General features: G+C 41.4%; 1 protein-coding gene across 1 annotated transcript; it reads left to right on the top strand.

Annotated features, from left to right (window-relative positions):
- Positions 1-2,482: 2,482 nt before the first annotated feature.
- kcnip1b (Kv channel interacting protein 1 b) lies at positions 2,483-22,522 on the top strand. Its single transcript, XM_041951963.1, has 8 exons — positions 2,483-3,240; positions 18,472-18,596; positions 19,431-19,500; positions 19,581-19,651; positions 19,738-19,845; positions 19,929-20,033; positions 20,464-20,526; positions 21,026-22,522. The coding sequence occupies exons 1-8, from the start codon at positions 3,153-3,155 to the stop codon at positions 21,071-21,073; spliced, it is 678 nt and encodes a 225-aa protein (XP_041807897.1). The 5' UTR covers positions 2,483-3,152; the 3' UTR covers positions 21,074-22,522.
- Positions 22,523-24,265: the final 1,743 nt, after the last annotated feature.

Here is a 24,265-nt window from a genome sequence, read left to right as displayed (position 1 = left end):
AAAGCTCTGTCTCCACAAGCAAACTGCAGGCTTACATAACCTGTCTTAGAGTCATTTCGTGATCGACCGTGTGTTTATGGGTGATTGCTTGCATATATGCATTTGGCACGGACCTTTTGGTGCTATTTCAGCAGTGATAGCTTCTCAGTTCTGGTAGGTGCCTGATCACCATAGTGACAAAAATGTGCATTCAGGATTATTGATGCATTTCCTGCTGTACAGATGATAATGATGCCATTCTTCCAGGATAGCCTCTGCTCCACAGCATATTTTTTATAATTTTTTTTAGTTAATCTTTTTTCTTCTGTTTTCTTTCTTTCCCCCAAAAATGCATCCACATGTCAATGCACTCTGGTTCACTCAATACATATTTGATACATACTGAGAAAGCAAATCATACTGAAAATACAAAGTATTCTCTCATCCCATCCCTAGATTCACCTTTCAGAAACCTAATGGGAAGGCTATTTATTACTGCACAGTAGTACCTTGTTTTCCATATGTTGACACAAGAGGAAGCTAGCTGGGTAACTTACTGTGATCTCAACGCTCTGCAGGGAAAGGTTTATGCTACAGTTTGATATAAATGACAGAACTCCAAAGACAGAACAGTTAAAGGAGTGTTAAGTAAAGGGATTAAAGAGATTTATTATAAAAAAACTTTGGATAACATTGACAGGAAGTTGATGCAAGTTGATCCAGGCGAGGAGCGGGTAGGTAGGGGAACTTGAGAGCAGCAGAAGCACAGGGGCAACAAAGACTTGTTACCAGGCTAGTGAGTACAGGCGAAGACTGCTGAGGAGATCTGGGTTTTATCCTGTGCTTGATGAGTGTGGATTGGCTGCAGCTGCGGTGACTGATTGGCGCTGGGAGCAGGTGTAGGTGAGGCAGAGAAATGCCGAGACACACACAAACAAAGTATGCACAGATCTAACCAGTCCCCACCTCTATTTCCACACATCCCTCCATCAACAAACTGTTCTCAGTAACGTTTGCCATAACTCTCCTCATCCACACCCCAAAGCCATATAAAATGTCCTGTCAGCTTTTGAACTGAATCATCATGGTATTTGGCAGGCTGATGCTGGCCAACATTATCTCGCACACTGCAAATTTGTTGGACGCAGTCAACAGTTGAAACAAGAAAAACTGCATCCATTAGACCAACATGTTGGCTCATACTCGCTGTGTCCTCTGGATAAATAGGTGGAACAGTGATGGGCTTCAATAAAACTTTGGTAGCATCTGTTTTTGTGTAAGATTTTCTAAACGGTGTTCTGGAAAATTGCTGCTGCAAAAGTTTTCTCTCCCTCAGATTTTTCAGCCACACCTGGCCTCTCCTCTGACACCTTTCGTTTCACCGTAGAGTTGTGCTTATGAGACAGACAGCCCCGCCCCACAAGTTGACAGGATTGGTTCATTAGGTTTGTGACAAATGTAATGTTGGCTGTTTCAATGTTGACTGCTTATTTCACTCATGATTTGTCTTGTAGCATATAAAAAACACTATATCGACTCGCTAACAAGGTTAAAAACTTGATTTTCATGGGAGAGAGGTCGCAAGCATTTTAATATGGCGACTGCAGCACAGTCTTAATTTTTTTTTTTATGTTGACCACACTTTGAAGCAAATGGGAGAGGTCTGAGGTGGAGGTTTCCTCTCTTATGTGATGGAGGAAAGAGCTCACTGAAAGCACAGCAAAGCCCAAAGTGTCTAATTCATAAAGACAAACATATGAACTGTTTTAATACTATGCTTTCAGAATACTATATTGCTGATGTGTCGCTGTGATATGACCCCTTGACCTCTTGCAAAAAGACACATTACAGCACTTAGAGTGTGTCCAGGTAGATCGTAAGATGTGTGAGATAATGTTTTGAATGAATACCAGTGTGGACAGTGTGTGGGATTTAGTGGCATCTGGTTTGGGGTTGCAGCTTGGAACCAACTGAATACCCTCGTCTCACCCCTCCCTTTGGGCTGCTGTACATGGCTGTGCAACATGGCGGACTGTGTGGAACATATAAAGAGCTCATTCTCGGGTAAAACGCAATGATTCACTAAAGAAGACATAATCATGAATATCATAATCCATTTCTGACATGTTCTGCCAAATGATCCCTCTAAATCTTACACTGGACCTTTAAACCGCAAACCACCAACATTAAGTGCCCTTGTTGTGACACCTCGCTTTGTGCTGGATCGTGGATCATGCAACTGCGTGGGGTTCTCAAAAAGAATGAGCGTTGGTCAGACCGAGAGTGAGGAAGCACAAACGCAAGACAGGGGGAGGGAGCAGAGAGGAGGGGGCGGGTACAGTGGTGGCTGCCGGCGCTCTCTGCAGTACAGATCTGCTGAGAGCACCAGAGCAGAGCTCCTCCACAGACCACAGCCGCAGGGCTCCCACTGCAGCCCACACACAGAGTGCTACCTCACAACACCGCGAGACAGAAGACAAGACAAAGAGGAGGAGAAGAAAAGAAAGCCCAGACAAATTCAACAAGGAGGAGAGAAGAAGTGGACGAGCTTCTCTGCTTTTTCTTGGACGGACAGAACTTCCAGGGCGCACGGCTCTTCACGTTCCACTTCGGGAGTCAGCTTAATAATTTACCTCCTGCCTCATGCTTGTCTGTGGAAAAACAACTTTGCTCTTTTAAAAGTTTGACATACAGGTCTGGATTTTTCTTTCCAATCAACATCTCTGCCCATCAGGCTCTTTTGGCAGTTCTAGCACCGTTTTAATACCTGCCTCTAAACTTCACCACAGTGTGTGTGTGTTTGATCCTTCCAGTGTGTGAGCGTCACTTTCTGACCGAGTGAGTGAAGTGCACCTGAGTGAATACTGATTGAATTAACGACTGCCTGGTAGTAACTGTGTGGAAGGAATTTTTTTTGTTTTTAGCCACACAACAAACTTAACTTTGCAGGTGAATTATTATTCATCTCAGTTCTCAAGACTTTAAGATGTCACATCACAAAAGCTACTGAGACAGATTCCTGCTTGCAATAAGGACCCCACGCTATAGCAATATCTCCTGAGAGGACACTGTGGAGACACCTGCAAGCTCAAACCTTTCGTGGAGATACAGTGGAGGAAACAGTCTCTCTCTGGTGAAGCCTCGGCCCCCTCGGCCCCTGCCTCTACCTCAGGATGGCTGGCTGTACCAGCCGCTGCAGGCAGGGGGTGCTCAAATTAATCCAGTCCCTGCAGAGATTGGTGTCAGGAACCCTCACTAAAGGTACTGTGCCTTTTCACTGTAACACAGACAAACTTACTACAGCAACACAGACATGTTGAATGTACATTTACCCAGTAAATAGCTTTTTTCATGTGTACTTGATTACATACAATGTGGTATTGTCAGAGGGCTACACCCAACATTTAATGTACGGTGTCTCAATGTGACAGTGTGATCCAGTGGAGTTTTTATACATGAGTCTGTAAGAAATGCAATTTTTTGTCAAAAGCAACTGATACTTGAAGCATCTTCATTTTAACACAGTTTTTAGCCATGGAAATACATGTATTTCTTCTATATAGAATCCATTTACATTGTGATGTACAGTACAATGCCCTGTGGTCAAGATAAACATTCAGTTCTCACAACAGCTAAAGTGTTGTCTATCTATCAACAGCTGCATGTCACAGTGTCCTTGAGCAAAACTCTAAGCCCTTGCTTTGCAGGTGTAACTTTAACAATCTCACCCATACAGATGAGGTCAGATGAGCCAGATTTGAGGCATGAAGAGAAGTGGCACACAAAATGATTCACAAAAGTTGCCTTTTTTCTGTCCTTTTTCAAATATTTGCTTTTTTTTTTTTGTTAATTACTGGATATTTTCACCTCTTTGGGGCTTTTAAAAACTTTTAAAAATAAGTAAAAATATAGGAAACAGACCATCACTGCACATGACTGTACATCACTTCTGCAAAACTAGGTTTAATTTGACAGAGAGATAAACTGTTCAGAGGTTAATCAACAATGTCATGCTTTGCTATGCTATTTCAAAATGAATGCCCATTTCTGATCATATATTGGCATATTTATTCAATTTCACCCGCAGTACACAATTTAACACCTTTAACTTCTCCTCACTCATATCAACATATTCTATTCTGTATCACATGTGCAAACAAACACACAAAAGGTGGGTAGCACCAAGGGTGTGGTGGACAGGTAAATCAGAGATCATGGTAAGGTTTATTTTGTTAATGATGCACATTTGTTTGCAGTAAACTACCATCAAGCCTGTTAAAAAGGGGTTGTTGGGTTTGCCTGTGGGTTAGGGTTACAAGTAAGGTTACCTCTTACTCGCAGTGAATCAGGTCTCTCGCGGACTTGGGAAGGAGCTGAATGATGAGGTCATGTATGCGTCACCGCCCTTGGGCGACAGTTGCGATGCACTCTCGACCTCTTGTCATGTTCATCATCTCTGTGTTAAAAGCCCTGGCTCACTTTCTCCTCACAGCCTCCATCATCCATTGTTTGAAAGTTACTTTTCACCTTAACAGCAAAACACAAATGCTGAGTCACAAAGTCAGACTGCAGCTGCAACTCAGTCACGACTGACGAAACACACCCTCACATCCAACAAACACCTCTGCTGTAATATACTTTTAACATAAAAACCTACACACAAATATGGCATGTAATATATTTGTGAGGGTGAATCATTTAAGCTCTCACTGTAGACCATGAATCTCAGGTCTTTGCAGTTTTTCAACCATTTGTCTCCTGCAATACGCATGTAGTGGCCAGCTGCATATTTCCCAACCAGCAACAAAGAGTTTCTACAGCCAGGAATTGATCTCCTACAGGGAAATAAGCGAACACAACAGAACAAACTGTTTTACCTTCATGCTGATCCACTGACCAAACTCTCACACACTTCTTGCTAGATGTCTGAGATATGTTTGTCCAGCAGTGCTGTCCAGTGGACACCGCTAAAATCAACCTAACCTCAAAAATATCTAAAGTAAGCATATTTGTATGGTGGCTGCTTTATATGGAAAACTGCAGTGTAATGTAGTGAAACAAAGTGTTCTAAAATGGTGGCTTTGTCATCCACCGTGCTGTTCTAGAAATAATGAGGCCTACTTACGGCTGCACAGGTTGACAATCTAGGTCATGCACTGCAGCCACATATCTTTAGTGTCTAAAACCTGAGAGACTCTGGACTAACCATCCTTTTATATAACAAAGGAATATGCGAACAATTCCAAACCTACTTCTGCAGCACGAGAACAGTCGTCAATTGTTTGGACTAAGTACCAAAGTAAAGTAATAATGTGGGCAAAAACCTGACGTTCAGATGTTGTCCTGTGTCCCGAGGCTGCAGTTATCCTCTACAGCCACTATATGATTTTCATTAATATTGTTTTTTCTTCCCGGAGTCCAAGCTGTCATTATTTGTAGATGCCAGTTATCTTGTCCTCTGTGTCCTGAGAGGTAGCTGATGAAATGAAATGTGAATTTCATTGAACATCCAGCCCCTTGACATTGTGCCTTGCACATGTTTGCTGCTTCTCCCCAAATGTTCTTTTGGGCTTTGCAGATTGCAGCACGTGGCTCTGCCCTTTTGTTTCTTAAGGTTAAGATGTTTGTGCATTGGGCAGCACAGAGGCCACGTCTTCATTCAGTTCCATAATTGAATGTCACTGAGTTAATTAGGAGCCTCTGGTCAAAATATGAAGTTATAAATTATCAGCAATGAGGCCCATTGATTCTATAATTTCAAACCACAGTGGCAATTTTTTAATTTATGGCCTTTTCTTGTTAATGTAAGAGAAAATATGGATAGTCTCCCAATTCAGCACAACACTTGGTGAAATGTATGTGTTAATTATGAAATATCAGCTTTTATGTGCCCAAAAGGGGTGGACATACCAAGAGTAACACTTGTCTAATACAATGCAGTTTCATACAAAAACACTTGGAAATAAGGCCTCAGAAGGAAGCTGAATTAACATGTTTCTGACACAGACTCAGTAAAATCTGAATTACATTACTTCAACATTAACAAAGATATTTCGATTGTATCACAAATTGTGCATATGCCCCTGTTATTGTGTCCATAAATGTAAAAAAACACATAAATAAAAGATGTCTATGGTGTATAAAATCCCATGAATCACTTCTCATTAACTATATACTGAAATGACAGATATGTATTGTGTATTTCTCAGCCAAATGTAATTCCAAACCTTTAACAGAATCACATTACAAACTGAAATTTGGTGGCTGTCCTCTGTTAGTCCAGTCTTCATCAAGATCATTTTGGATGACAGATTGTGGCATTAATCTGTTCAAAATGGACATTATGAGTGTATTCTCAACTAAAATGGGACTGAGAGCTTCATTTACCAGGCAATGTTTGCAAAGCTCTCATGCGAGGTTATAAATGTCACTGTCATGTGACAGTGGTATGCATCAGGGAAAAACCATACATAATCTTTGGGCAGGGCAACATAAGACATACTCAAACATCAGAAAATGACAAAAACAGAAAAAAAGTCTTTATTTTTTCATTGCGCTTGTAGATTGAAACCTTTAAGATTTTATAAACCTCTTGTCGACTGAAATCCTTTGTGCTTGTACATTGAAATCCTTTTCTGGACAATTTGCTCCTGATCATGTCTCAGAGCATCAGCTCCACTCTGCAGATTGTGCAGAGGGCCTGCATGCTATCATATGCATGGAAGAAGACATGAAAACATGCACACATATGCATATTCTGCCTCACACACGCAAGCATATCAGGTGGACTGAAAAATGGAGATCCCTCATCTCCGACACACATGAATCTTCAGTAGTTTGGTTTGTTATGCATATTTGCCTGCACGCTTACATATACATAGTGACATGATCAGTTAAAAGCCTGTTAACCTTTAAAATGCTCTACTTACAAATGCAGCAGCATGTATATTCATTTTCAGACCTTTAAACATTGCAAGATGGAGAGTCAGAGTTGTGGAAACAGGGCTGGTGATATGCCTTGGGCCTTAAGCTGACTGGCTGCCACTGTTATTCTTAGTTCCCATAGGGCTGCCATGTTGCAAGTGTTTATGCTTTTATACTATACTTCATTCTCTTGTTTCACATAGTTCTGCTTTTAAAAATAGTTTTGTTGTCATCTGTAAGATGTAAGAAAAATGTACTGAGAAGAACTCCTTAAGGACGGTGGTTCGTACCCTGGCCTCGGCAGTCTACATGTCGAAGTATCCTTGGGCAAGATGCTGAACCCCAAGTTGCTCCCAATGCTGTGCATTGATGTGTGAGTGTGTTAACGCTCGTAATGAGCAGGTGGCCTCGCTACCATGTGTGAATGGGTGAATTCAGGCTTGTAAAGCGCTTTGAGTGGTCTGCAGACTAGAAAAGCGCTATATAAATACAGTCCATTTACCATTTATGCAAAGGTCTTTATCATGACAGCCGGCTAACAGCATTACGACAGTGTCCATGCATGCACAGCTCCTTTGGGTATTCCACTGATAATGTCTGGCTTATGGTGTATTTGAATTGTGCATTGGAAAAAAAGTTGTTATGGCTCAGACAATGAGAACTAGGACCCAGATGCAGAGTGGAAAAACAACAAGGTTTATTCAAAACAAAGTCCAACTAAGGACGCCAAAAATGGGAAAAGAGTATCAACTAAAGAGTTACAAAACACAAAATGCCCAAAGGGGAATAATACATGAAACAAAGTAACAACAAAAGATCAAGACAGAAAAATACTCAGAATGAATGACTCAGGGAAATACGCAAAAATACAAAGAGCTGGTACGTGGCTAGACGCTTCCCCAGGAGCAAGACAATACGTGCAACATGCAGGAATAATCTGGCACCAGAGGAGTGCTTGGACTGGGCTTAAGTAGCCAGCGCTGATTGGGCTGATTACTGTCAGGTGTGGTAGTCAGCTTCGCTCCTGAGGAAGATCGGCCCCGCCCCTGCTCATGCACCTGTGGGCAGAGGGAGAGAGAGAGAGAGAGTGAGCACAGGGTAACAGAACAGATGGTAACATGACAAGAGTATCAAATTGGGAAACAGATGTAAAATATTCTGCTCTTTTGTCATGCAACAAAAGAATATTTTTTCATCCAGAAGGTTAGCATGTTAGCATGTAAATGTTTATACATGACAGTATAGGCTGGGTAACATTAAACAAAAAGTGATGACTCAATATTACAGTGTAAACATTGTATGGTCTTTGCTAATGTTAGCAAACTTGTGGCAAAGATTACTGTAGGTCTATAATGGTTTACACAGTCAGTTCACTGACTGCAGGCCTGCGAGTCTTCTCCACTTGTACTACACACAAAACTCAGCCTTTGTGGATGTATTATTTTGGTGCAATACCCAACATTATCAGTAGGTGGCAGCAGTGTCCCAACATGTTCGGTAAGCACTGTTGTATACTGGGCTGTAACAGCCAATCGCACGGCCAACAAACAAACACAAACATGACAAATGTGTGACTACAATTTTCCTTTTAGATATATGAGGAAAAATGTTAGATAGGTAGTTCAGTTTATTGATCACATAGGCTACAGCATGATATGTGTTCCACAGTGAGCTACATAAAATGATAGTTACTCAGAGTTTTGGCATAACTAATGTTATCTACAGGGTGTAGAGCGCCATCTGGTGGCTGTTTACTGTGGGTGTCAAAAAGAACTGCTGAACTAACACAAAACACACAGTACGCATTGAATAAGGTTCAAAAGACCAGATGTCGCTGCATACAAACACAAAGACAGGACAACATCATTTTGCTCGATACCAGCAGATAAACTCTGCATGATTAGCCAACGCTTTGTTAGCATTCAGTTAGCATGAGATTAGCTAAACCCAACCCCATCATCACATCATTTATGTGGGCATTTGTCTTTCATGCCCACGTTATACATTTCTGTCGATGAAGGATTGAGAGATGACAAATGAGTGGTGACAGATAATGACAGCTGGTACGCCATACTCCAAAAATATGATTCCCATCCCCTACAAGGGCTGAAATTACATTTCACATTAAGTCAACTACTTATGTAGCCGACTGAATTGCTAATATCTGTCAAGACCTGAAACTGCACATGGTAACTTGAGGAATCTGTATTTTATAGCATTTGCCAGTCTGAGTTAAAAACATATATATATCTATATATTATCCAAATAAGTGTTTCCACAGACACATGCCTTGGACCTTCAACATTACATGTAACTTTATATTTTAGTTCAAAGCTGATATGTAGCTTAGCATTTAGCATTATCCCATAGTTGTCATTTGTAGCCACAGTGCCCACTGTTCAGCTTAAGTTATACAGTCTTGTTTTAAAAAAAATCGTGTTGACCATGAACCCAAAATGGCGAGTGTTTGCTTACACTGTAATATACACGCTCTTGCCTTTAAACCATTTTCAAATAGATGCAGGTCCTACTGGAAACAGCAGGAGAGCAGCTGCAGATAGGAAGCACTCATTCGGCCCTGTGCTGTACCTGTCCCTTGCTTTTAGGAGTCACATATGCATAACCTTGCAGCAGAGTCGCATCATCCCACACTGCAGGAGACTGATTTATATCTATAGCCCATGTACTTCAACCCTACCTGTACTATAATCAATGCATATTGCAGAATTACCCAGTATTATCCTGTATTTGCTAACTGTTTTCCCCAAAATTGGACCAAAATCTCCTTTCCTACCCCATCTCTCTCTCTCTCTCTCTCTCTCTCTCTCTCTCTTCTGTGGCTGTAAAAGCAGTGGATTGAAGCTGACAGTGCATCTCGGCTTTTAATTTTTTACATCACCTCACTACACACTTTTATGTAACCGTCTTCGTCTAGATTTATTTTTATCTCTTGCCTCCCCTGCATGTTTCTCTGTTTTATTTCTCTCCAGCCTCATTGTTTTACAATGATATTTACATGCAGGATCTACTTTTGATGGACAAACATTTGGTGCGGTGAACGGTATGGCGATCGCTGGGTGATGTGTGGTGTTGTAGTGGGGTGCTACGCATTCAGGGTACATGCTCGTATGTTGTACTTTTTAATTTTTGTCCATGCTGTATTTAGTCGTGAGCAAAATGAGCTTCCAGCTGCACCCAAGCTGCTGATCGCATCAGACAACCTTGTACCCTGCTGCCATCTGTTGTTCAAACAGTAGCACCACAACATGATAAAAAAAAAAAAGAGTGTTGTGAGCTAACAGTTCAAAAACACTGATAGAGCCAATAAGAAGTTACTGAACACCATCTGTGTGGTCTCAACCGACCAATAGACATACAGTCATTTATGTATTTGTGTGTTTGCTGACATATATCCATCACACTCCTCTCTTCAGACCTCTTCTCTCCTGAGGTGTGTGTACGGTTACTTGAGTGTGTTTGCTTAGTCAGAAGCTGGTTTCTTTTCCTTTTTGTGCTCTGAGTATAATCCATCCCATCAAACACAGCCAGTGTCGTATTTTCCCAAAGAATATCTGTCTCATTTTGAGGGCGCTGCTCTGTACAGTAAGAGCACTTTCAGCACTTAAATATGAGCAAATTAATATTTAACGGAATTTCTCCTTCATTTAGCACATTTTAATACTAATTCAAAAGACGCAAGAAAATGATTTTATTGAGATTATACATTTCCTCTTCTTGAAATTCATTTTTTAAATCTGCATTTTCAGAATCCTCTCATTATATTAGTAGAAGGTTTTAAAAAATATTGTTACACTATACATTTCCTACTATACATTTCCTACTAATTTGGCTCCAACCTATTATTTTATTTGTGTTTAAATTGCTTGTTTTGTCTGACTAGTCAAACAGACCTGAAGCTGTTAAATTTAGTTTAATATAAAACAGAGAAAAGCAGATAAAGTAACTAATTAACTAAAGTAATTAAGAATTACTAAAGTAATTTGAATAATGAATGAATGAATGAAGATGAATGTAATCTGTCTGGTGACGCCTGTATTTATTAATATGTTGAACAGAGCCCACCCGACAAATGAATTTGTCATGTAGCCTTTTTCCATGTTTATCACGTCTTAAAGCACAGCTCGTTCTAATGTGGAGTGTACAGGAGACAGAGGAATATCAAGGTGAAGAAGAGAGCAGCAGAGACGAAATAATTCAATGATGGGAACTCTTGCATAACAAGTCTAGACCACTTATCACGTCTGAAACTGCCATCTCATGCCAACGCAGGGATGGCAGTTTCCTCCAGATCAAAAGAGTTTCTTACTTCTTCCAAATTTCATTTGTCAGGCCTTGTGAAAAAAAAAAAGTGTTGTTGTGTTTTATCACATTTACACATGGATTCAGTCAGAAAAGGAAAAACTGAGGACACAGTCTCAGTCTCTGGCATCAGCTGACCTGAAATAATGCATGAGTTAAATGACTTTTCATGAATGATAGTAATGTATTTTTTAAAGTCACATGAAAGATGAATGCAGTGCAAGTCTGGAAGAGTGGAGTATTCAGAAATAAAACTAAACAAGTCCGGATAAGGGAAAGCCATGCCGTCATGCACCTATTGATTATTGCATATTGATACAAAGGATAAATTAACACTCAATAAATCTTGTTAAAGGGCGTACGTGCTGTTGACAAATGTGTTCACGCTCATTTTCTCTTGATTCTTATCTTATTGATCCTCCACCTTTTGAACGGTGCCTGTAAGACGGTTGTGATTCCTGTCTGTTGGTGGCGGTGAGCTGATCTTGTGTAGATCGTGAACGTGTTAAAACATAATGAAGAGATTATGAAGTCAGACTGCAGCGCAGTGTCCTTGGTGCTTGTCACAGTGCAGGGTGATATGGTGCAGAAAGGCAGTTCCAGATGGCAAACATCTGTCATGGGGATTACAACGGGTTACTTATAGTAATCTGAATACTTAAATCGCAGTCTGCAAGTGTTTGTATGTGTTCGTTGATGCGTCAGGGGGCTTATTTCTGTTTCGAATGGGAGATACGGAGGGGAAAGAATGTTTAAAAATCTGTGATATCACTCAGAATTTTTATTTAAGCTTTCTGGTCTGCGACGAAGCGACTGTGCTGATTTTTCCAGGCAGTAAAAGCAATAAATATTTGATTGGGAGATGCGGGGAAATCACTGAATGAAATGAATGAGTGTCTGCAAAAGTGAAAAGGTAACATCTTTGTTTTAGTGTGACAATATTTAAATAGAGGAAACTGGGATGCAAAAAGGAGGAAGACTGTAAGCAAAAGGCAGGACGCCTGTTAAATTACTCTACGGAAGGTCTGTTAATAAGGTAACCACTTCCTGCAGGCCTAGTGTGAGAGAGGTGTATATTTATCAGAATTATGCATGACTTCATGTTTAATTAATCAGTGCATGTTAAGTTCTTATCTCAGCTCCACCTGGGCAATCACAGGACTGCCCTCAGCAAACCACATACACACACACACACACACACACACACACACACACACACAACTTCATTTGAATACCAGTGAGCTGCATGCGTATGCCTGTGCAGCCCTCTGCTATTCAAACTGTGCAGAAAAACACAGAGCAGAGATAAGTTTTCGAGAGTTACATAACTATGAGGGAGTAAATATACACTTTATGACAGACTGCAGAGTTCAGGCTCTGTGGTGTGCTTTTTTTTTTCCTGTATTTTTGCCAGTTGATGCCTCTACACTCCTTTCACACGGCTTCTGCTCTTTTTGCAGCTGTAACAGAGGAAGTGGAACGCAACTTTCAAGAACCAAGAAAGCTGAAACGGCGTTGAAAAAAAATGACAGACCATGAATTTTTTAAGCCAAGAGAGGTTTTTTTTGAAGCCCACACAAACATCAACACGCACAAACACACACACACACACACACAAACACACACACAGAAAGCAAGAGTGAGACAGAGCATTTACATCTCTGCTCTGCAGGCAGTGGAATATTTAAAAACACATTCACATGTTCTGCGCTCCACTCCGTCCCTTTACACTACACAGACCTCACATAGAACAAAGCATCAAAACAGTCAGTTCTTAAATGGCCTTCCTTTGATTTGATAACGGTGACTTAAGATCTTCGGCTGAGTCCTGCAGAGAATCATTGTCTGATAACGTATCCAGTCCTAAAACAGACCATAGCAGTCTCAGACTCATTAGCTGCCTTTTACCGCAGTGAATGATATTGTTTAAGTAAAGGAAGCACTTATCAAATCATAAACATGGACTTCTGCTTCCAATAAAGCTGTCTGAGTTTTAATGCCAAGCACTTTACATTACTCACTCCCGCTGCTTCCCTTTCCCCAGCACACAGCCTCATCTTCTTAAATCGAAGCAGCTCCATGAATATTCATCGACACTATTAAACACTCTATCGCTGTTATAGTAAAAAAAAAGAAGAATCATTCTCTGCTGCCTTCCACATAAGAATAAGAAGGATAGAGTAAAAGGTCTAGCCATGTTACTGTGGTTAATTCACTCACAAACACACGCACACAAGTGGGCTCCACTGCCAACACAATGTATATCTCCCGGCTCATTATGGCACAAACTACGCTTTAGGGAGCAGAGCACTAATTTGAAGTGGTTTTGAACTGAGGTCATCGTTAACCATTGGGTTGAATTGTTTTGTGTGCGTGTGTGCACGCATGTGTGTGTGCGTATGTGTCAGGGAAGTATAAAGAGAAATGAGTAATGAAGAGCAGGCAGTTGTAAACGCATGACCTTCACCTGCTGCCATTCTCTTGTCAGCGGTGTGATTACTGAGTACAGCGCTGGTTACCAGCACTCCACAATAACACGAGGGCATGAGGAGGCAGGGAGCTAGGAAGAGGGGGAAAGGCTGACAGATGAGTAGAATGAGGCACACAGCGGAGGGAGTGGCGCAGGAAGGCAGGAGCAGCTCGTATGTGTGTGTTTGAGAGGAAGAGCTCAGAAATCCAAGAGAATCAGCTCAAAGAGGAGGGTCGTCCCTCAGTGACAGATCTGAAACCAGCGAGAGGAAACAACGGGGGCAAAGCCCCTTTAAGATACAGAGCTGTGGAGGCAGATCAAGACAGAACGGCAGGCTGACAAGATCGTTGAAATAAATAGAGGACTATTACTCTCTGGGTTGTTTGACCAGGCCGGTTTCCACGGTGACAACATGGGTGCAGTGGTGGGCACTTTGACCATGCAAACCAAGCAGAGGAGACCATCCAGAGGTACGTCAACGTTTGTCAGGAAAAGATGGAGTGGAGACAAAAGAGCAACAGAAAGCTCGACTAAACAGAGAGAGAGAGCAGAGAGAAACATCCTTAGAAAGAAAACATCCACATCATAATTTGAATCAAATGTTCTTCATCATGTGTGTTTGTTTCTCTGCTATTTTCTGTGTGTTGCACATGTGCACATTTACCATAAACAAAAACATTTCTATATTTGCCATATTTCTGTGGAGTAACTATAAATTATTGAACGAGAAAGTCCATCAGAAAACAGCAGAAATAGAACGGCTAATGTATTTACTGAATGTTTCTTCCATGTCACCACATGACACTGAATGGCATATACAGTATACAAAGTACATTAACCAATAGACTTGGTGATTTTTTTTTTTATTTCAAGTTTTTCATATCAGAAAATGTATAAATATTCACTCAAGGAAGTGGCAGTGGAATTGCGAGGGATCAATATGAGGTGTGAGGCGCAACACACGTAACCGTGGTCATGATGGAGAGATTACAGTATACCATGTCCTTGAAAACAACCAGAGAGCAAAATCACTGCCCCTGACCCTATGATTATGTGTGTGTGTGTGTGCACGCTTGCGTGTTGTTGTCCATATGTGGGTGTCCGTTGAACGTGTCAGCGAGCGAAAGGGAGAGGGGGAGCGAATGAGGGTTCAGGCAAGAGTATGTGAATTAACACGCAGCTCACATATCATACCTCTCTCTGGCCTTATGCTTGAGATCCTCGTTGTCATGGAGACTGGGTTGTAGGGGCATAAGAGGAGAGTGTGAACAATTCTCAGCCAGGATGAATGATGAATTTGTAGCAGCATCAAATAGAGATAAAATACATGAAGCGGCAAACAAATCAATTACTCTCCGGTGGTGGACGCAACGCCCCACAAGACGAGGGTGATGATCGCTCGCCCTTGTTTTGGTAAAAGCCTTTAAGAAGCCTTTGAACAAAATGGGGAAAAAATGGAGTGAGATCATGCTGGGTTTTTTTTTTTAGGTCCATTAAAGTTTGTCTTGTGTTGCCAGCCATGCTGAGATAAGACAAAATGGATAAGACTTTATTGATCCCCAGGAGGGAAAATAAGTATCACAGCAGCACAAGAAACAGAGCAGAGAGGTGGGTCAAAGTAGGATACATATAAAAACAAGACACAGTTAGACAGCTCGGTTTATACAATGCTATGTTGTACATGACTGAGCATATAGTGAAAGTACTGTATATCTGTATATCTGTCTTGAGGACTTATTGCTTGTGTCACCAGCAACCAGTACAGCCATTCCACATGTCACCAGTATGGTGGACACGTCTGTGGTGGGCACAGACAAAGGTCGCTGCAGAGACTGAAGATCTGAAGCAACAGCTGCTGTTGTTCCATGACACGAATGTTAACAATATATCAGAAAAGAAAATAGAAAGTCAAAGCTGCCATTCTGACAAAACTCTCTGTGTCTTTAGAAATGAAGGAACAGCTTGAGAAGATTGATGATGCCAGTGCCTGCAGACAGTTAGCTTAGCTTAGCACAGAGACTGAAAGCAGGGGGAAACAGCTAGCCTGGCTCTTTCTGCAGACAAAATCTGCCAACTAGTAGCATCTCTAAAGCTCAAAATGTAAAATGTAAGAATATGTCATATTCTTTGTCTCATCAGTATCAAAATGTAAAGTCTGATAATGGCATGTTATGGTTTTGCAGGGGAGAAAGCGCTCAATGAGCCAGACTAACTGTTGATTGGGCGCAGCAGCTTCCTGGAGTGAGGTTGCAAGGCAACAAACAGGGGCTCTAGGAAGTTACTGAATTAAACAAAGAAGATATAACATTTTATTGATGAGCTTTAAAGCTGCTGTTGGGTGGACTTTGTTACCTTTGGACAGAGCCAGGCTAGCACACTGGACACTGACAGTCAAAGCTACATTTGGACCTGCAGCACTTTAACAACCAGTCGCTCAAACAGTTTACACTGCTGCTCTGACGCTGCTGCAGCAGTTTCCATTCACAGCATGGCAAAGCTGCTGCTCCTCTTTAAAATCACTGTCTGACACACACTTCTTCTTATCTCCATCCCTTCATGACCATTCCCACCCAGTACATGCTGGTGAGTGTTCATGAGAGGAGCAGCTGTTGCACCATTTGCTCCAAGACTGCTGCCTTGCATTTCAGCAGAAAAGTAGAGCGTCCAACATTTCAGATGCAGACTTCTGAGTATAAATCTTTTAGTTATAATCTGGTGATGTTGTCATCTGGTTAGATTTTTATCCTCAGTCAGCGTTCTGCCATGTGTTCTTCTCATTCTCGCACCGTCTTTCTTCACGCTTGGTTCTCTCCTTCCAGGGTCTTACCCCTCCTCCAATCAACACCTCTGCCCCGTTTCCTTTTCTCACCCTCATTTCATTTCATATGTGTTTGATCACACTATCACATTAGTGGCAAAGCAAACGCACCGTGGCAGAGAGAATACGGGCGCACAGCAAAACAGCACATTTGTTGTTCTGCTGTCACGCGATGAAAGGCTTTTACTCACAGGGGAAATAAATGCGCAAATTGTGTTTGACACATTTTTTTTTATAATCATTTGATCCAGTGTACTCCCTGCTCACGTTCATCCTGGCCGTCTATCCCCATGACAACGAGAGTCAGGGAGATCGCAACAGGAGCTCAGGGGAAGATGGAGGGAAGATTGATAGAAAGCGTGCCGTATGTTCAGATGATAAATTACTGTAAATATTCTAAATGCTCCACATTCAGTAGAATGAAGAAAAACCTCAAGGGTCTAAAAGGGGAATAATGTATGAAAATCTGCCCCAGAGTATGAAAATGTCAAATAAACTGCTTAAATTAGTTGGCTTTAGCTGGCATTTTCCGTGTATTTTTTTATATCATTTATAAATTAGCATAAACCTAATCGGGTAAACTCATAAATACTGTATGTAACCTACATATTTGTAAGCTTTGAGAAAGTGTTTGATCTCAGTAATCACATGTAAACGCACATGTACGGCTGTAAGTGGTGCACTGATGGTTGAGACCTTTCTGCATGGACTGAAACTGAAAGCTAATAAATAAGAAACTGGATCTGAATGAGGATGATTCAAAGAGCTGAAGCCATTATTCTCGTAGAAAGAAACGCAGCAGCTAATTAGAGCTTACTTTCGTATTATCGCCGCACACAGCCGATGCCTCTGAGGAGCTGCTAAAAAGTGGATGACCAACAGGATATTTGATATGAATTTCAAATTAAGATTGCCTCTGGCAGACGATGCATGATACCTGATAGGGTTTCAGTGATGAGGATTAATCTTGACGCCGCCGGTGAATGGCCCGGAATGAATGAGTCATCAGCGCCATCCAAAAAACAGGAGTATTATATTCATTTTAATCTCCTTTTCTTCAAGGCCTCGCTGAGCCAACTGACGCTGACGCAGCTATAGTGCAAAGTGTTGTTTGGACTCCAGTGTGTGCACACATGCGAGCTGGACAGCTTTGTTGTGCAATTTTTGCAGGATTTCTTGTGTTTAAGGAATCAAATCAAAGATATTGCATACAATATCACTTGGTCTCCATAAAAGCAAAACATACTGCTTCTATCAGAGGGAGATATTGGGATATGAGTATAACTGTGCAAATTACAGAAACCACCATGTGTAAATATGCCATCCTGCCACATCAATATAAGGCTGTAGATGTGTGCTCAGCCTGCTTTATTCTACGTTTCATTTGTCCTCAGGGTCTGCCGCTGCCAGTGACTGCACTGAAGTCTTCCGGAGATCACTTTATGTGGCTGTTTTCTCTCGGATGTTTGCTCATGTTTGATTGGTGTGTGGACTGTGTCCGCTGCCGGATGCCGGGATGTTAATGTTGCCCCGTAGCTGGAGATAGTCATAGTGACAAACGCTCACCCACAGCAGACCCTGAACTCTTCACATTATTAACCACCATCCGTCTCAGCAGCACCCGATACTGAGCGCCACGCTGCCGTCGATAAAGCCCTGAGGGGGACACACGTGGCTCCTCTCAGATCCATCGTTTTGTCTCTTTTTACCTCTTTGTGATCCTGTTTCTGTCTTATCTCCCTGCTGCTTCGCGAGCACTCTTTTCCGCTGTCTAATCACATTTTTGATGTTTCTTGGCGACTTAACTTCGCTGAGCTGTCTCTTTCCCGTATGTTACAGTTTCCATATTTCTCAAGACTGGGGAGACCACATGTTAGACAGGGACTGTAGGAGTCTTGACATGATTCTGTATAATAAGTACATTTCCTTCTATCTCGCTCCCTCTTTCTCTCCCCTGTAGATAAAGCAGATGATGAGCTCGAGATGACGATGGTGTGTCACAGGCCAGAGGGACTCGAGCAGCTGGAGGCCCAGACTAACTTCACCAAGCAGGAGCTGCAGATCCTCTATCGCGGTTTCAAGAATGTAATCACACACTGCCTCATTTTACCATCAGATTATTTTGGTACATAGAGCTTCTGTACTCCAGGTACCTGAGACCTTAAATATTTGGATCACCCTAATTCCAAATAAAATATTCTCCCTTCTATGGAGGGCTATCTAACAATGCAGGTCACATCTATTTAAGCTAACAGCTCCACCACCAGCACTGCTAAATGCTAATGTAAGCATGATAGCGTGCTCACAATGACACTGCTCACATGCTGATGTTTAGCAGGTGTAGCCTAATATTTACCACAGTCAACATCTTAGTTTACTGTGTTAGCGCCAGCAAAATTAGCTAGTTAACACAAAACACAAAGAACAGGCGAGAATGATGCGAATGTTGTCAGTTTTTGGTCATAAATTAATGTGTTGGACAAATTAAAAGTTTGACCTGCTGGTGGCATGAGATAAAAAGTCAGGGGATTACCAAAGTCATTAAGATTCCTCCTCTAGGGACCGTCAATATGTGTGCAACACTTAATGCCTGGATTAATGGTTGCAATATTTCAGTCTGGACCAAAGCGGTGGAGCAACAGACTAACAAAATACACCACTGTCATCCACGGGGCCATAATCTGCTAGTGCGGCCACAAAATCAGCTGCAATGTCGCTTTCCTCAAATGATCTCTAACTAACTAACTGAAAACCTTGCTATGATCAATTACTGGGACCTATTTTTTTTCTGCTTCAGGTAAAACATCGCCTAGGACAAATATTATTAGGGTCACATGACTGAGACTGCACACTTCTGGTGAACTCGATGATGTTGCTGAGTAAAGTAACCTTGATTCATCTTGTTTTTTTCCGCCACAGGAATGTCCAAGCGGTATGGTAAATGAGGAGACGTTTAAACACATTTACGCACAGTTCTTCCCTCATGGAGGTAAAGCTCAACATTTCAAATCTCTTTCACTGCCCTGTGAAGCGTTTTGAGACCTGACATGTTCATTTTCTGTGCTGCAGATGCAAGCATGTACGCACATTACCTTTTCAATGCATTTGACACGGCAAACAATGGCTCCATTAAGTTTAAGGTACGTAAAGTATTACTCGTATCTTTGCTTCCACGTGCTGCGATGTGTTCTGAATCTGAGTTTGTGTTCTGTCCCATCGCTGCCAGGACTTTGTCACGGGTTTGTCTATCCTGCTGCGAGGAACACTGAGAGAAAAGCTTGAGTGGACCTTTCACCTTTACGACATTAACAGAGACGGCTACATAAACAGGGAGGTGAGACTGTGCTCTCACACTGTGTAGTGTTTTATGTGTCATCTGAAGTGTCTCACCACTGACTGAATCTTCTCCTCTGTCAGGAAATGACTGAGATCGTGAGAGCCATTTATGACATGATGGGCAAGTACACCTACCCCGCGCTAAAGGGGGACGTCCCGCAGCAGCATGTGGATGCCTTCTTTCAGGTTCGTTTCTAATACATAAGATCAACACGAATAATCAACGGTGACAGGTGATCATAAACCCACGGTTTACACAGCATGAGGGAATGTGTCTCATCAGTAGCTTCACAAATGAACCTCCACGTTTATTGAGGCACTTCAGCTGTACTTTGGAAAAAGGCTTATGAAGTTCTGTATCATGAGTAATCTCAGTCCCTGCAGTCTATATGGCAACTTTGCCGTCATAATTTTTAACCTTTTTTTTTTTAAATCTGTCGTTATCCATGTTGTATTTTGTAGTGTGAAAAGTCGCCTACAGTTTCTGCTAACTTCCAGTACAGAAACTTCAGGGTAGAAGCTGTAAGAAAGTTCACAATGAACAAATCAACATAATTATTCAATATTTGCTTGTTTTCGATGGTGATTCACTGTATACAACAATGTTTTTCCACAGAAAATGGATAAAAACAAAGATGGAGTGGTGACTTTAGAGGAGTTTATCATAGCCTGCCAGGAGGTATGTATTGTCCTACATTGAAGCTGTCTATTTCTATATGTAACTATAATAAAACATATTGTTGCCAACTTCCAAGTGCCAAACTATGAAGAATAAAGATGCAGATCTTGCAGTGCATAGATGTATCTACAGTTATTTGTTATACATTTAAAGTTTAACCAGGGAAGTTCATTCTTGACCTTTTGGAAACAACATGTAAGAATCTAAACACAAAGATTCACTTACAGAGCCGTTAGAGCCATTAACTGCAATGAAGTCCATGAGATTTGGTTTAATGTTCTGAAAGCTAGTAAGTGGACCTTTCAGCTTAGATTACTTTGGAACTGATGTTCTGTTTAATGTGCGAAGAAACAAGATGTTCTATCTATAAGCCGCTGTCTTCATGCAGCTTGTACACCACGGTTGACTATACATTGCTATACTACACTATACGGGGGTGCAGCACATTGCTAGTTAATTGCATCATTCTGCCCTGATTACTCGTCTTCTTTCTCTGCAGGATGAAACCATGATGAGATCCATGCAGCTGTTTGAAAACGTGATGTAGGACAAGAGGAGATGATGGAGACAAAGAAAATGAAGAGGGCTTGGTGTGAGTGCTTGTGTGTGGATGCATATGTGCAATATCCGGTCCCTTCTCCTCTCCCCGTCTCATCCAGCCGTGATCTGGATACAGCCAGTCAATGTCTTGAATGAAGGGACTGGACTGGAATGCTTTTTGCTTTCCTGCAGAGATTTTTTTCACACAATACAGAGCGACTGATGTGACAGACTCGGACATAACAGACATCACAGTCTTGGAGATTGGCCTGTTAAAGATAGAGATGCTCCTGCGTTACATGGCTGCTCCAGACCAGCAAAAAGCTACTGTTCAACCAGCGGAACCGTTGTCTCTTTTTTTTTTCAAAACTAAATGCATGCTTTTGCAGAAGTTTTGAGTCATTGCCAAACATTTGTTAGATTTGTTATGGGAATTTGGCCATAAGAACTTCTACTGTATATTTATCTCATGCATCTGGTGGTTGACGGATATGGCATATTTCAAATGTCATGTGTTGGTTTCACTGTTGCGCTGACCCCTGTACTTTTGTGTTGACCTGGCTGTTGCTTGCCTGCTGAGTTTGTCTGATGCTTCCTGTTAAGAGTCTGTCTTCAGCTTCCAGTAGAAAGTCAAACAATTCGGACAGTACATTTTGTGGGTCTTAAATCGTGCGTGTGCCTGTCTTTCTGTCTATGTTGGGACTTAGCAAATAGAAACGAAATCGATTCATTCTTTTATATTTTCACCTGCTGCTTTGCTTCTTGTGGTCAAATCAGTGTGTTGTCAAAAATGTAAAAAACAATATTGTGAAAAATGTTCATAGATTTTGGATTTCATGATGAGGTGCCCGCAAAATGAATTTGTTGATAATTAGTGAGAAAGAGGCTTGTGATCATCAAACCAATATCTTTATTTGCACAGGTGACAGGTGATCAAAGTGTGACTCATCGGTGAAGACAATGACAGGAAAATATTTGTATGATTCAACCTTATTGATCTCGCTCAGAGGTGTGTAGTTACAGTCAGATGGTTGTTGTTGGGCCATTCTAATGAAGTCCTGGTTTCAGATAATCTTGCAGGGAAATACCACTGAATGTCAGCTTTGGAATGTGATATTTTGATGGGATGGAGGACAGCTCCGTCTGTACAAGTCAACATTTGGCACTGCCTCCTCCTGCGTCCGATCCGGATCTGTGATGCCACACTGACGTCCAGGTACAGACAGAAGAGGGTGACTCCTGCAGATGGTTTTCTGTGAGACAGAGAGTATCGGAGAGCATTGCCATAACAGAAATCTCACCAGGATATAGTAGCTGAAGCACTGAAATATTCATGGCTGTTCTCTTTGCTGTCGGTGGAGCAGCTCTTCGCTGTATGGTACAGCAGTGTGGCATCACAGCCTCTGGTCTCTGATATCTTGGTTTGGAAAAGAATCTCACAAACAGAAAATTTACTCTAAGCCATAAAAATAAATATGTAAATTCTTAAACTGAGTGGTGTGTTACTTTTACAGTTGTTCTTTGTGTTCTTTGTGTGTGTGTGTGTGTGTGTGTGTGTGTGTGGTGTGTGGTGATCTGCATTTGTTCTATGTATACCCTTAAAAATTTATACTTTAACCATAAAACAAGGATAAACCTAAATAAATGAAAGAAATGCAGGTGCTTCTGTACAGGGCTGACAGAGTCACTGAATGGTTTGATGTGTATGGAAGCTACATTAATCCACATACTTCTTTCACAAGGCCCAGATTCCAGCCCATTCCGGTTATGGCTGCTCAACTACTAACAGTTAGAAAAAGGTTAGGAATAAAGGTCCAGCTAAAGGTTCTCCTTAGCTTAGCTTAGACTCCTCCTGGTTAAAAATTGGATTCAACTTACAAAATACATAAACAATACCATTCCCTATAACTGGTTGGTGTAACTGCTATACAGCAAAGTCTTCTATAACACACACACTGGATTAATAGATTAATTAATGGTATTGAACACCACAAACTCACATGAGCTATATCCAGAATATATCTACATGCATCTGCACAGTAAAGGCGATTTGAGGGGGGAGTACATCCTGCATTGTCAACCTTCCATCCCCACTCTCCATCCCTTAGTAGCAGAGAGTGCAGGGACAGAGTGGTTGTTTAGTTGAATATGCTGGTCTAGTCTGCCAGACTCATTGATCCTTTATATGACTGGTTTGTGCATGTTAGGATCCATGGCACCGACCACGGCTCTGATATCAGCAGCCTAACTGTGCTGTGTATTGATAAATGCATGGTGCTGTCTGTGGTGCTGAAATAGCAGACCGATTTGCAATTGTGCCTTTTTCTTTGAGTCCCACCCTTCTGTCAGTGTCAAGGTTCAAGGTAACTTTATTGATACCTGTAGGTAGATTTGTTTTGCAGTCTGGAGAGGGCATCTCAAACATTATGCACAACATTTAAAAAAACACAGGACACATACGGAAGACAGATTAACAGCAGACATTGTCAGGTACTCCCAGCAGCTCACTGATCATGGTTAAAAGACTAAACTAAATAAATAAAATAAATAAAAGTCATTAGATATCACTAAAAATGCCAATATAAAGACCTGTTAAGAGCATGATAAGAAAACATAAGAGCATGGTACAAGGGACAGTAAAACAATGATAAATAAATAAGTAAATGAATAAGTAAGTAAGTTAAGACCACGTTAAAATAGGAGAGACCTCCTATTTAAAAGAGAAACAGCAGCAGGAACAAAGCTGTTCCTGTAGCGAGTGGTCCTAACTCTCGGGACTATGAATCTCCTTTTAGATGGTAGCAGCTGGAACTCACTTGCCAGGGGATGGGAGTCATCAGTGGAGATGGAGCTGGCCAGTCGCTGTACCTGCCTAGTGTGTCATTTTACACCTTTAATATTCTCTAGACTATAAATACTCAATCCTATTCTATACTGTAGCCTATATACTCCATAAAGTAGTGTCACCTTCATGATCAAAGTGACAAGTAGCAACGTGCAGTCACAGGAGAGTGACAGGACAATAGACACACAGCTGTCTGTAGTATTGCTTAGAGAGAAACGTGAGAAAACCCTGCCTGAATAAACTCAGTCACTGCATGAACTGTAGAGGTGTATTTACTGATTACTTTAATACATGGTTATAAATAGACAGTTGTAGTGTTCCCATTGGGCCATCCCCCCTGTTAAGAATTAACCA

This window comes from Chelmon rostratus, chromosome 14 (assembly GCF_017976325.1).
Source record: "Chelmon rostratus isolate fCheRos1 chromosome 14, fCheRos1.pri, whole genome shotgun sequence".
Taxonomy (NCBI): Eukaryota; Metazoa; Chordata; class Actinopteri; order Chaetodontiformes; family Chaetodontidae; genus Chelmon; species Chelmon rostratus.
This window is presented reverse-complemented; position numbering and strand designations above follow the sequence as displayed.

Coding starts and splice junctions, on each gene's coding strand:
- kcnip1b (XM_041951963.1), top strand. CDS start 3,153: ATGGCTGGCTGTACCAGCCGCTGCAGGCAGGGGGTGCTCAAATTAATC. Junction 19,846..19,928: donor ACGGCTACATAAACAGGGAG/GTGAGACTGTGC, acceptor CTCCTCTGTCAG/GAAATGACTGAGATCGTGAG. Junction 20,034..20,463: donor ATGTGGATGCCTTCTTTCAG/GTTCGTTTCTAA, acceptor GTTTTTCCACAG/AAAATGGATAAAAACAAAGA.